General features: G+C 39.3%; 1 protein-coding gene across 14 annotated transcripts in view; it reads right to left on the reverse strand.

The window, feature by feature from the left end:
* Positions 1 to 15,058, reverse strand: part of CALD1 (caldesmon 1) — a 186,428-nt gene that overhangs the window by 81,968 nt on the left and 89,402 nt on the right. For 5 of the 14 annotated variants that reach the window (XM_060305275.2, XM_060305274.2, XM_060305273.2 and 2 more), the window contains one exon: positions 12,216 to 12,327. In XM_060305275.2, coding sequence (XP_060161258.1) covers positions 12,216 to 12,286 — 71 coding nt within the window. In that variant the 5' untranslated portion in view covers positions 12,287 to 12,327. Of the gene's footprint in view, positions 1 to 12,215; positions 12,328 to 12,993; positions 13,254 to 14,460; positions 14,546 to 15,058 lie in introns of those variants that run through there. The other 9 variants (XR_009565258.2, XR_009565259.2, XM_060305279.2 and 6 more) reach the window with 6 other exon arrangements.

A 15,058-nucleotide genomic window follows, 5' to 3' on the forward strand; every position in this document is an offset into this window, starting at 1 on the left:
TTTCCTATTTTAAACAATATGCAATTTAAAGTACACTCTCTGGAGACTCTCCTGAATGACTGCTATTTATAGTGGCTGATGTGTACTTTACCAAGATTTTTATTCCACCAAAGGAACTGTATGTGATGTAGGGGATTATTAAAATGGAAAATAAACCCTCACATTTTAACTTAGTGAATTGGTACTAATCTCAAATGTAATGTCAAATCTCACTAATCTAGACTAACTGAAAGGAAGGTCTTTACAAATTATGCAATATTTTTAAAGAAACTCAGTTTTGAAAATATGTTCAAGTATATCTGGTGACTTCAATCGAACTAAAAAAAATTAGAAACTTGTTTAAAAATTGCATGAATAAAAATGATTTATAATTAGCAAATTAAGCTTTTAAATGCAGGTGAATGTTTCCAGTTTTTTAAAAAGTTTTAAAAATTTGTGCTCTCAAGTGTTTAATAACTAAGCCATGGAATGTAGCTTGCATATTTAACGTATTAATCAAATCCTTTACTTATAAATAGTTCAAATTTATACTCTTCTATAGTTTCATAAAGATTTAAAAATGGAAGAATCTGAATTAATGAAGATTTATGATAGACTAAAAACTGATTTTCCAGCTCCTGATGAACATTACTTATTACGTGGCAAACTAGTGAAAAGAACTGATTTTATTCACAAGGTATGCACATTATTCCTCTTTAACCTCATTCACGGATGAAAGAGAATCCATTTATACAGCCTCTGTATCGTTCCAACATGCTCATGTTTCATGTCCAGTAGTACTTTCTCATAACAATGTTAAGAACCTTTGGGATAATAAAGGTTAACTATTTCCCTAGAAGACTTCAAAGCAATTGAGATAGATTTCCCTTGAAGAGGAATTTGGAATAGTCTGTAATCAATCCTGTCTGCATTCCCACCTGGCCAAATGATAGCTACAAATGCAGATCTCTTATACTTGGCTGGTCAGTGAGAAAACCAACGGGCAGAATAGATATACTCAACATACATATTTGATAGCCTTCATTACACTTTGATTTTGATGAGCAGTCTTTGCTGGTAGAGAATTTTTTGTTTATAATACTTCTCCAGGGTTCCCAGCTGTGGACATAGAAGGACTCCTTTGGTCCCGTATGTTTAGAAAGGCAAATTTGTTGCCCTCTCAGAGAACAGTGGGCTCTCATTAACACTTTCACCTGAGTCTGGGGAGAATCTTTGGAAAGCTTTGGATCACAGGATCCTGGAAAAACTCTCACCTAAACTCATATTATCTTATTTAGAATTTTTTAAAAAAATAAATGAATTTTTCAGAGTTCTGGTTACCCCTGAGGATGGGGAGGCAAGGGGGTGGGATAGGAGAGGGGTCTGCCGGGAGTTTCAGTGATACTGGAAATGTCCTAGGTCTTAAGATGAGTGATAAGTTTATAGTGTAGGCATTACGATGATTTATAACCTCTATATACATTACATAATATTATTTTGTGTGTATTGGCTTTTTCATAATTAAAATGAATAAAATCACTAATTTAGAATAAAATGATTAGAAGTTATTCTGTACAATTTAGGCACATAACTTCCTTTATATTATTAGTACAGTCTTTATGTATGCTGTTAAGAGGCTTTAGGTTCCTTCTTTATTTGTGTTGAAACCATAATTATGTAATATAAAAAAACCCTGTAATTCCACAAGGCAAAAAAAACTATTTAGAATATATGATTAATTGAATATTAGACACGTAAATTATTGAGATCAAAACCTTGATATGTTAGATACCAGACTACCCTATATCTTTATCTTGATTTCAAACTAGTATGGAAGATTTAAAAAAAGACTCTTTAAAATAAGGAGGTAGATTTTCTTTTCAGCATGGAGATTTCATATCCATAATTCTCCCATCACTTTCAAGGTGATGGCTAAAACAGATATGAAAGAGAGTGGAGGCTGAACACCAAACTGTCTGAAGATGTGGGGACTGTGCACACGCTCAGTGATTCAGAAACCCCAGAAGGCAGCTGGAGAGGTGCCGAGTTTCTTGGGAGATGACTCTGGAGAGGGCTTTCCTGATAGCTCCTTCCTTACCATGTCCTCCAGCCAGCCAAAAAGTAGCAACGACAGGGAACATTCACCATGCACTAATCATATATACATACCATATATATCATATATATATTCTATCTATCATCTATCTGTCTATCTATCTATCTATTATCAGTCATCTATGTACCTAGTGCTTTGTAATCTATATGAACCTTATGAGGAAGAACTGTTATGAGGCCATTTTCCTGATGAGGAAATGGGCTCAGTGAGGCTAAGTAGAGTTATCCTTGCTAACCCAGCCAGGAATCACACCCAAGTCTGCATGATTCTGCTTTCTGGGAGATATCATCATGTCTGTGTCCCACTCCAATCTTCCCCATTCTCCCAAAAGATAGTAGTTATAAAGGTGAAACATGAAATCCTCTTTAAGGAATCCTATCAGTTCCTATCTCTCTCATATTTAGAGAAGAAACTCCTTTGATGAATCTGAATTGCTAAAATGAAACTGGTAAGGATGGAGAAATCCTACATAGTAACTTAGTATCATAATTAAGGTTGGTGTAAAGAAATCTTGCCTAGACAACATATGCCAAATAAAAGACTTCAAAAATTGATGGCAAATGGGGTTCTCTCTGGAAAATCACCACAGTTTTCTTTTCCTTCTTGACTAAGATAGCAAAGTTCGATTCCTAGTTCCTAACAATTAACGGTTTTCATTCTGTATATCTACTTATCTTTCTTTGCTTTTCATCTTACTCACCAGGAAGTAATCTGACCAAGTCTCCTTTTATTTTGTAATATTATCCATAAAATGTTTTTTAAATAAAAAACGCCCTGCATGCAATACAGTGCAGTATACACTATTTTCCCCAAAACATGCTCTACTTGCCTAATCAATAGCCATGGCATTTTCTACAGACAACTCCATTTATTCAGGGGTCTACACTGTGCCAGCAGGCTCTGCCTCAGCTTAGCAGGGTGATCTTGAGGAGGTCAGCATCCCTAGACTTAAGTCTCTTCATATGTAAAATGAACTTTTAAAATTCAGTAGATCAGGGATTCTTGGCCCAGTGTTCATGGGCCCCGTGGAGGTCTGTGGATGGAGGTCCATGACGCCACTGAAAGAAAGTGCCAAGTTTTGTGGGTGCATATGTACATTTTTCTTGGAGGAGCATCTATAGCTTTCATCAGAGGCTCAAAGTAGTGTGTGGTCCAAAAATGGAAAAGTAACATTCCACTACAGCAGAATATCTGTAAGGTTAGTGACAGCCTTAAGATTTCATGAGTGATGATGTGACTAAGTCCCTGTTCTAATGGTGAATACAATCTTATTGAAAAAAATCCAGAGAAAAGTCAAGAAGAGTTATGCCAACAGCCTCCTTTGGCTTCAGGGAGAAAACTTGATCTCCTCTGTTTCTATTTTCCTGTGAAATGGGAATAACAAGGGAGATTTTTTGAGGGCAAACAAAACAATGACTTTGTCTACACATGTAAGCAATTTACCTGAATAAGCATAAAGAACAGTTCAATTAAGTCCAATAGCCTCATTTTGTCTGTTGCCACATAACTGCTTTGAATGGTTTCTCCCCATCTTAGGGAGTTATTTTGGTATTGGAGAGACAATGGACCTTCAGCCAAGACAACCAGTTGAAACATGAAAAATTCTATTGATTAATTTGTTACAGGGAAAAGGTTTTGAGATTTGGGGCAGGCAGAACTGGATTGTACTCCACAGCTGTATGAAGTTGGACATGTAACTTAACCTTTCAGACCTACAGTTTCCTCAACTACAAAACAGGGATAATAATATCCAGGTCTGCTATAGACTGAATGGGTCCCCCCAGCAGTAAATTCACATGCTGAAACCTAATCCCCAATGTGATGGTATTTAGAGTTGAGGACACTGGGAGGTAATTAGGTCATGAAGGTGGAACCCTCATGAATGAGATAAGTGCCCTTTTTAAAACAGACCCAGAGAGTTCCCTCACTGTTTCTGCCATGTGAGGACACTGCAAGAAGACAGCTGTCTATGAACCAGGAAGTGGACCCTCACCAGATACTGAATCTGCTGCTGTCTTGATCTTGGACTTTTCAGCCTCCAGAACTGTGAGAAATAAATTTCTATTGTTTATAAGCCACCCAATCTATGGTATTCTGTTGTAACAGCATGAACAGACTACGATAAGGTCATAGGGTTGCTCTGATAATTAAATGACATAAGGTATATAAAGTGCATCACCTAGCCTGGCACTTGGCTGATGCTAAACCAAGCATCACTTGGTTCTTTTTCCTGTCTAACACTGGATGAAAAATTTGGCTGAAACTTTTTTCTACTTGAGAACTATTTTTGCTGAATTGAACTTTTTAGGTAAAATTCTAAGCTATGTTTTATATGCTATATTTAAAATAAAGACATATAATTAATGAATTAGAAAATTAACTTCATAGCTACAATATGTGATTTTAAAATCCTCATATAGCAATTATATTTGTGTGGTAGACTTATTTATGACTACAAGTTTTATTTCTTTCCCAACTTTAATAGAAACATCTTAGCAAATATTCAGGTCAGTATAGGAAAGAAGCTTTGCAGAAAGGATGCAACAAATCATAATGACTGAGCTGACAGAAGAATGAAAATTCAAATTCAGTAAAATATTATTTTGTACCAAAGACCTGCCAAAACATTAATATGATTTTAATAATAACATCTAACATTTATTGAGTATATACTGTGTGCCTGTAGTTGTGTTAATTTCCCTACATCAGTTAGTCAGCTTAATTCTTTTTTTTTTTTTTTTTTTTTTTTTGGTACGCGGGCCTCTCACTGTTGTGGCCTCTGCTGTTGCAGAGCACAGGTTCCGGACGTGCAGGCTCAGCGGCCATGGCTCACGGGCCCAGCCTCTCCGCGGCATGTGGGATCTTCCCGGACTGGGGCACGAACCTGTGTCCCCTGCATCGGCAGGTGGACTCTCAACCACTGCGCCACCAGGGAAGCCCAGTTAGCTTAATTTTTACAATGATTCTGTGAGGTAGAATAATTATCCCCACTTTTATACATAAATAAATTGAAGCACAAGATGTTTAAGTAATTTGTAATGAGGTTACCCAACTGGTAGTTGTCAAAGTAAGGATTCGAACTCAGGTCTGTCACACTTCATCACCCACATATTTAACTACAACATTGTCCTGCCTCTCCCCAGGTGAGCGAAGACTGGTAAATTATGAGTCACATATACAGACTGTAAAAAAAAAAATTCAGCACTATTTTAAACTATAAGTGTATTGACTCATATATATGCCACATTTTTTCCAGCTAAGAATGAAGTTAAACCTAGGGGTAAGACAGGAAGAAAGACACAGACCTACTGAAGAACGGACTTGAGGATATGGGGAGGGGGAAGGGTGAGCTGTGACAGGGCGAGAGAGAGGCATGGAACTATATACATTAACAAATGTAAGGTAGACAGCTAGTGGGAAGCAGCCGCATGGCACAGGGATATCGGCTGGCTCGGTGCTTTGTGACCGCCTGGAGGGGTGGGATAGGGAGGGTGGGAGGGAGGGAGACGCAAGAGGGAAGAGATATGGGAACATATGTATATGTATAACTGATTCACTTTGTTATAAAGCAGAAACGAACACACCATTGTAAAGCAATTATACCCCAATAAAGATGTTAAAAAAAAAAAAAAGAATGAAGTTATGGGTCAGCATGTGAGGTCCTTAAGAATCTAGATTTTTAATTTTTATTGAACAAGTGTCACATTGGGTAGATCCTGGACTCTTGATGTTCTACTGATCATCATAAAGTGGGATACTTTTAGGACCAGAGGAATTGTTAGGTAAGTGGAAATTGGTCCAAATATGCCATTTCCACTGTTTATAATTTGACCGTTTATAAATTGACAGAGGTAATAAATAATGTCTATTTAGAGTGAGAGAGAGAACAAGAGAGGGAGCATATGAATATGTATATATATTGATTCTTCATGTGGCTGGACACAAACAAATAATTAAAAATCCCTTAGGTGAAAATTATCTACCTCATTTTCTCAGTGCCCCTCCGTTCAAGTTAGGCTGACCCTACACAATATCAAATAAACATAGAAACCTTACAGCAATATTTTTAAGTCTCTTTCAAATGAATTACTTGAAAAAAATCTTTTAACTTAAAAGTAGAAATGTAGATGCAAATCCTAACTTTTTTTTTTTGCCCCCTGGAGTGACGAATTTTCTGAGAGACCTAAAGGGAAGTTTTGAGCAAATTTAGCTCCTCTAATAATTTAGACTGTTTCCAAGGAATATTTTATTTAACTTCCGAATGGAAAATAATTTTCTGATTACAGAGTAACAAAAACTGCATTTGAAAAGATTTTGATTTGAAATTTCAAGGTCACAATGCTAAGTATTTTAAACAAAAGTGTTTTTGTGTAATCGTTGATTGGCCATGCTGTTAAATCATGTAAAAAGTTTCAGTAATAGACTCCTGGGAGGCAACTACTTAGACTCAGAGGACTTTAAAAAATTGTTTGCTTTTTTAGTGAAGTAAAAATATTTACTTTCAAATGTCTAATCCTCAGTATATTTCAGAGGCCCGTAAAAATGTATGAACGATGACAACAGCAAGAGTGCTTTCATTCCCTTTATTCATGTCTATGAGCCTCTGAATCTGATAACAACTGTACAATAGGGTCCTTTCTTCTGATCAGAAAGAGGAACTTACATTTGGGTGTGGAAAGCAGGAGCTGGGAATGCAATGAGTTCACATCTTGAAAAGTGAGAGAGCTGCTCGTGAAAACAAGCCCAACGTGGGGAAAAGTACGTCTCACTGAAGATCTCTTCGTGGATAAACCATCACTGCAGGTTTCTCAGCAGATACACCAAAGCTCAAAATCCTTTGGGCCAAATATAATAGAAGAGCTCAATTTGAATTGGTGTGAATTCTTCTTGCTGAGACAGTGTGATTCTCCCTCAGAACTTGTTACCAATCACATCCTCAAAACTCTTCACCCAACAGCAAATTCCTGCTTCTCACCTTCCTAAGGTCACCTTCCTAAGGCTCCTGTATCCTCTGAGAAGTGTAGAAAGAAAGCATTTTTGGGGTACTTGTTGAAAAGGAAGAGAGCTGAATATGACCTCTTTGAAAATGCATCCCTTTCCACTACATTTTCCCCTTTGAAAATGTTGTATTCCCCGATGATATAAAAGGACATGAATGCATAATCCAGGGTAGATGATCAGGAAGAGACTGGAATGGAAACAAGTGTATCAAGTGTTGATGAAGATGCACATGGACCAGGGGAAAACACGTTAAGATGCACTAAGAAATACAGAGACAAAGGTAGAAAGGGATTGAAATAAAAGAAACAGAAAGGGAAGCTGAATATACCCATTCATTTTGTATTCCCATGAGATAGGTGAAGAATAATAGACAGCAAAACAAATTATTTGTTTGTTCAAATAAGTAACTGATTCAGAAATACAATTTAATTTGAGATGTGTACAAATAGTCTCTTTTGCCTAGAAACAAAGCATTTAGGATTTTCACTCCTGCTCCATCCGTTCTGCCTGCTGAAATTTTTTTCTTCCCCTTTTTGTCAAGTTGGCTCTAAAGTTACTAATTCATCTATGATATAAGCTTTGTGACTGTTGGGACACTGCCTGGACTGGTGAGAACTCATCCCTATGGTTCAGTTTACTATCTTGTACCTATTCAATACATTTTTTGGATGACTGAATAAAAGATGCATAGGATGAAGAGCAGGACAAAGAAGGGAAGTATATTTTTGATTTAACCAGGTTCCCAGGCTAGGTTACGGTGGGCTAGGTGATGTGAAATGGACTGGACTGCAAACCCTTAGAATGAGGTGTGTGCACAAGAGTCTCAAGGCAGCTGTGATGCAGTGAATGATTGTCAGTCCCAAACCCAGGAAAGCTAGCATGGCCCAAAATGTACAGTGAGCTTTTTCAATAATCTTTTTAAAAGCTCTATTTCTGAGGAATAAAATGTATAAGAATCTAGTTTATTTTAATTTGTGGCTATAACATCTGGTGAGAGTACAGGTTTTAAGTTATTTATCATTGCAAAGTAGAACAGCACCTGCTCGTCAAACTCAATAACAACTAATTAAAATAACAGGGTATTTTTATTTGGAAAGGCTTTGTGGGTAAGAAGTGGACAAGTCAACAGTCTCTTCTCTGTGTTACCATTTCCCCCATGCTCTCTGCAGGGGTACAACATACAAAGGGCATAAGCCATCTTTAAAAATTATCAGTGAATATCAGAGTACATATTACATTTAAGGATGTAAAAGTATAGCTGCTTGATACAGTGTAGTTGCTTTTATACAGGTTGAAAAGCATTAAGCACACTTTTCCCAATTCTCTCATTCTGCTTCTCTGTCCTTGGTGCCCCAAAATAAAGTTTGAAGCAGAGTAGAAGCCCAATAAAATTTTGTTGAATGAGTGACTGAATGAATGAGCCTGCAGCTCTGAGCTTTGGGGCCACTCCAGATCAAGGCTGAGCTTTTTCTTTTAGTTGCATAAATCCAAAGGAGAGTCCATTTTGGCCCCAGGTATTAGGCATAAGCTCATAGAATCTCATTTTTCAAAATGGAAATCTGCCTTATTGTTTTATTTGTTTTTAAATAAAGCAATACATGATCATTGTAAAAAATTAGACAATACTAAAAGCAAAAGGAAAATAAAAATTATCACCAATCCCCCACTCCTGTCACAGATGAAGAAGCCAAGTTCTAAAGCTAAAGGAAGAGGGACTTGCCCAGGGTCTTATATGCCCTTTATCTTCAGATCAAAGCCAAAATTTTAGATGGCGTTTAATTTCTGGTTCTGGACATCTGTTTCCTGTACACACCCTGAAATTTCCCATCAAAGTTGGCTGGACCATAAAGCCTGACCTTCACTATTCCCATAAATGATCAGATTTTACAAAATCCTAAAGGGTGAACATGGACTTGCTTAACAAATTCCAGAATAACAGAACTAAAGTGTTCACCTTGAAACATGAAAAGGTGAACTTAGTACAAATATAAGGAAGTACTTAAGTATTTCTCTTAAAAAAAAAGAAAAGAAAGAAAAGGAATCAAATGAAATACAATATCCCCAAAGGATTAATACAGACAGAAATGTAAGTTAAATAAGTGTATTATAAATTTATTTTAGGTTATTAAGGGTACCTAACTAAGCTTCACTGGGTACATTTTTTTTTTAAGATTGACTTTAAAGAGAGACATATCCCCCCACACAAAACAAAAAACTGGAAGGAATGAACCATGTAGATGTGTGGAAAATTCTTAGGCAAAATCCTGGTTCTAAAAGAACCTAGTTTATTCCCTGTAATTACAGTATGAGTATAACCACAGTAAGTTAGTTCTATTATTCCTCTCACGTTGAGTCCCTGTTTCCCAATTCACATAGCAAACAAAGAAGCTGAAGATACTGATCTAGCCTGATGCCCAATTTCCTGTCCCTATTCCTGAGTCCCCCAAGCCCCAATTCTGTTAGGCCTGCCCCTACACTCTGGCCTGGTCTGTTTTCTGATCCCGCTATACTTTGGTTTTCTAGCACACCATGAGGGACATAAAGACAGAAACTATGTCTATTTATATTTCCCCATTTTTTCTCACTGTTCCTAGCACAGTGCTGATGCTGAATAAACATTTGTTGGGAACAGTACTTATAGACTTTCAGGAGAAACTGAGGTCACATAACACATCATTGGAAAGGATAAGAGGTATGCTCCAGTGGGCCGACACCACCTACAAGGCGTCAATGTACGCTCAACAATGGGCGCCCCATACTCTCCCTGGTTCTCCCCACTCGCTGAGTTTGTGTCTCCTTCGACGGTTTCCATTATGTCTTTATGACCTCTCACTCTCTCTCTCCACTTGCTTTCGTGCCACTATCACTACCATCCATTTTCTGCTTTTGTGCTACCACTGCCACACTGAGTGTGCCCAAACTGACTCCTCTAATAATAATTTTTCTCCCCTTTTGAACAAAGATTGACAATTTCTATCTCCCAATGCCTGGAGGAAATCTCCAATTGGATGTGGTTTCTACCTGAAATTGAACACTCTCCCCATGCCCACCCAAGAATGGAATACTTCACAGTTTCCCTTTCCAGCTCCTCAGACTTACGTTCTGTGGGACAGCCTGAGTTTCTCCATCTCCTGAAAGATTTGCTAATTCTCCCTCTAAAGACGCTCATGTTTGATCTTCACTTCCATATCTGCTGCCCTGACTCAGTCCTCATCACCGTGTGCTCAATACTAACTCTTCCAGTACGCCCACACTCTAGCCCACTGTAGATAACGCTTCCCAGTACGCATAGCTCCCCCACTAAGTCTCTGTCTGTTACCTTTTATATGAAATAGAAACACCCAAGATGTACGAGTCTAACTCATTCTTCCTTAAGCACTTAACAGGTTTCTTGCACCGGGATTCTTATTTCCACCTCTGAGTTTTGCAGATGTTACTCCCTCCTGTACACGGCTCCCCTTTTACTCTTTGTCATCACCATTGTTACTCCCTCTATGGCTCTCCACTTCCAGGGAGCTTTTCCTGACTGGTTTCATCACAGGGTGATAACTGCCTTTTCTTTTCTTGGTATTAACTTTTAGTTCTGACTATATTGCTCTGTTGTTTCTTACTTGTTTAGCTAATGATAATGGTTAAAAAAATAGTAGCATACCATTTATGTGTCAGGTACTAAACTAGGCCGTTTATGAAGTTCAATAATCTTCACAACAACCACAGAAGCTACATAGATATTATGCCTATTTTAATAATAAGGCAGCTGTGGCGTAGCAAGAAGTCACTTGTGCGTGGCCACACAGCTCATAAGTGACAGTTGGGATTTGAACCTACAGAGCCCAGGTACTGTTCAGGGTACCATGTGTCATATAGCAGCCTACTCCGACCAAGTTAATCAAAGGCAGTAATTTTACCTTCTTCTTTTGAATTCTCCATACCAATAGGTAGATCCTATGCTTCAAATACTTTTTGTTGGGCTTCCCTGGTGGCTTAGGGGTTAAGAATCCGCCTGCCAATACAGGGGATACGGCTTCAAGCCCTCGTCCGGGAAGGTCCCACATGCCGCGGAGCAGCTAAGCCCATGCACCACAACTACTGAGCCCGTGTGCCACAACTTCTGAAGCCCATGCCTAGAGCCCGTGCTCCACAACAAGAGAAGCCACTGCAATGAGAAGCCTGCACACCACAACAAGGAGTAGTCCCCACTCGCCGCAACTAGAGAAAGCCCACGCGCAGCAACGAAGACCCAACGCAGCCAAAAATAAATAAATAAAATTTTTTTAAATTAAAAAATATATATATATATTTTTTGTAAGTGTAAGTTTCTAGTTTTCTGCTGCAGGATCACTAAGGGGTCATCTTACTACCATCTTTTCACTTGTGCACTGGAATTACTGAGGCAAAATTGATTTGCTTTTAAGATCATTGTTTAACATTTTTCTTCCTGTGAATGCCTACTCTGCTTTCTCAAAAGAACATCTGAGTTAAGTCACATTAAATGCCACTGTCTTTTGCTCTGAGGCCTAAAATTTTAAAATATGCATTTATACCCCTTGCCCCACATGTTACTGCTTTATTTCCCCAACCTGCCCTTGTAAGTCACCACAACAGAGGCCTCACACAACATAGCAGCTTCCAACTAGACTCAGAATCTCCACAGTACCACACTCCACTGGCTATTAACCCATCATATGTGAATTACTGGATTTGGCGGCTTTTCTAATAAGAATAAAACTTTGTCATAAGATCCATCTGGGTCTTATTGCCTTTATTCTTTTAGAGTGAAGACTTCCATTTCCAGAATGGTTTCAACATTCAATATTTGTCATTTCAATATTGTAAGTGCTTTTAAAACTTTTATCCATACATTGCTTTTGTCATTTAAAAATTCTAATATGAAAGACAATGATTCAGTGCAACTATTTGTTTCGTCTCCAATCTCTCTTTCTCTTGATGTTTGTTTGTGCAGAACTTAGAGTCTTAACGGTTAGGAACATTTTCTATAACTGCTTTCGCAAACAGTTCAGCGTGCAATACATTCGGCCCTTGAGGCTGATGATCTTTGAGGCCTGAAACCAATATTGTGGATAACAGAATAGAGATACCTTTGAACCCAGATCCTTACCTTTCTGCTTCCAGACGCATCTCTTCCCGCTTTTGCCTCCTAAGTTCTCTGCGACGTTCAAAATCGTCCATGGTATGGGTTCAGATTTAGGGAGACCAGATAATATCTGGATCTAAAGGGGAAGAAGTAGAATCAATATCATAGATGAGTTGGAGGATTATTTCCCATGAGTCGCCTCAGCCCTTCACCATTTTTTTTATCCCCTTTTCCTTTACTCTTAAGAAAAACACCTTAGAAGATGAGTGAGGTAGCCAGTGATCAATTTCTGCCTCCCAAGCCAAGCCTTGTCCTTTATGTGTTAAATTCAGTCTCATTCATGTAACTATTAAGAGACAAATAAGTAAAATTCCAGGATCACAGTTTAAAAAAAAGGGGGGGAGACAGAGAGGTTTGAAGACTTGAAATATTGCTGGGATCACTTGAGAGCTACTGAATGGTTTTGTTCTTTGTAACCTGCTGAACTACAGACAAAAGTTATAAAAAAGTGAACAAAGAAAGAGGAAAGGAGAAAAAGAGTGGAAAAAAAAGAAAAGTGGCAAGAAAAGGAATTTGTAGGAACTAAGAGAAAAGTAAAAGAAAGAAATAATATAAGTATCCAGGCACAATTTGCATATCCTAAAAGAATATTAATATCAGAATGATAATAAAGACCACAGCAGTAATACCACGAATAAACATAATGCAGCAGCATTTTTAAGAGCAGTTACATATGATCAAACTGTTTTCAGAGCTCAAAAGTAGCAGCTCTTTGTAACCCAACCATTTTATCCTTTCCTACCTCCTCCGTGATAGTTTTAATCCCAGAAAGATCTTCCCTTTCCAGCTCTTCAACTGAGGATTCCGCTTTTCCTGCGTTTCTGTGCCATGGAGTCAAGTATTCCAGAATTCCCCTGCAGCCCCCAAACCCAAAATGACTACCAGAAAAGGGGAAGCGGGCTCTTTTTGTCCTTGCTTTGTTTACAGAGCTGTCAGTGGTTAGTTAAACTCGGCCTGGAATCTGGCATTTAAGGCCTGCTTGAAGATTGTTTCCTGTGTGGAGCGGGAGGCCTCCACTTCCTCTGGAATCCTAGACTCTCTGCTGCACTCAGATCACAAAAAATATTTTCCAGCCCTTTCTGTGCACATGAGACGAGCCATTTGCCCTGCGTAAGAAAATAGGGAGACGTGCAAAACCTGAAGCCATCCCCTAATGGCATCTTTGTGTGAGGGAATGAAAAGCAAAACTTAGACTTTGAAGCCTAGTTAAGAAACCTTCTTAAATTGTCAGATTCTTTTATTTTTCAAGCATTTTTCCCCTTAAAAAACCCACAAAAACAAAAATAAAATCTCAGCCAACCAAAACAGAATTATACAACGTTTGAATGTTTCCCCACCTTCTTATTCCCTAGGGTATTCTTTATACTGCTTATAAATCCTTTACAAATTCAAATTTGGGTGTTTATTTGGGGTTTTTTTATTTTACAGTGTTTTTCTATCTAACTCTTAGAAAGAGTACTTTCCAAGTACTTTGTTAGTTATGAAGGAAAGAATCAGTTTTCCTTTTTTAAAAATTATTCCATCAACCCTGAAAAAATTTCTTTCTATTTTCTAGTCTGATCTCTCCATAGTTATCAGAATGAAAAAAAAAAGTGATTTGAGGGTCTCCTGAGAGGCTGTTTGTCTCCCTAGGGTGGGTTCCTGTTCTGAGCGCAGTGCAGGGTGCATGAGGACAGCCCTGGGGGCAGTGGGACCAAACCTCGATGACTTGAACCCTGGGTGCAGTGAGAGCAAAGGCTTCTCGTTCCTTTCTTCAGTAAAGTCTTTTGTTGTATATAAACCACTTCTGGAATAACTATAGCAACAGCAAACAGAAATGGGAGAAAGAGGTCTGTCTATAAGCAAACAATTTCACTTTTCTTAATTTATCCAAGCAGCTTAAAGAGCAGCCTCTAAGCCTCTGGGTCTCGCTCCAACCTCATTAAGCCGAGGAGTCATGCTGGCTGCTTGGTAGCAGTGGCAGCTGCTGCTCAGCCTGTACCTCTGGTGCAGGTGCCAATGAGCGGTGAAACGAATATCCGCAAGCAGGCCGAAGATGCACACGGCTGGCCGAGCCCAGCAGCACCTTGGAGCACTCAGGGGAGGTGATGCTGACTAACACCGTGTGGCCACTGTGGCCGGCCACGCTCACTGGCTCTCCACCCACGCAACTTCCCCCGCCCCCCCCCCCCCCGTTCCCTCCTCCTACTCCTCAGCTTTTATTACTTACTCGGGTGTTTTTTCCTCAACCATAAAGAAACGCTACCCGGGCTTCCCTGGAGGCGCAGTGGTTGAGAGTCCGCCTGCCAATGCAGGGGACACGTGTTCGTGCCCCGGTCCGGGAGGATCCCACATGCCGCGGAGCAGCAGGGCCCGTGAGCCATGGCCGCTGAGCCTGCGCGTCCGGAGCCTGTGCTCCGCAACGGGAGAGGCCACAGCAGTGAGGGCCCGCGTACGGCAAAAAAAAAAAAAAAAAAAAAAAAAAGAAACTCTACCCAACCAGTTATCTACTCATGGAATGCTGCTGAGTGTGTACGTGAGGCACTGACGGGGAGGGAGAGAGGGAGTGAGCGCTATATGAAGCATCTACACAGACGGTGCCTTTCTGGGATCTGCTTGGTGGACATGTGGCGGGTGTACCTGAGGCAGAAGAGAAAGCACGTCTGTGTACCGTGCGGTGTGGGATGACTCTCTGCTGGGGTGTGTGTGTTGTGTCTGTGGGTGGGAAGATGTGTGTGCTTGTGAAAATGGCTCTTTGTTGGTCTCACACCAGGATGGAGCAGAGGTCTTCCTTAATCCTCACACCCTTTATATCACAGAGCTTCTCT

Source organism: Globicephala melas, chromosome 9, assembly GCF_963455315.2.
Source record: "Globicephala melas chromosome 9, mGloMel1.2, whole genome shotgun sequence".
Taxonomy (NCBI): domain Eukaryota; kingdom Metazoa; phylum Chordata; class Mammalia; order Artiodactyla; family Delphinidae; genus Globicephala; species Globicephala melas.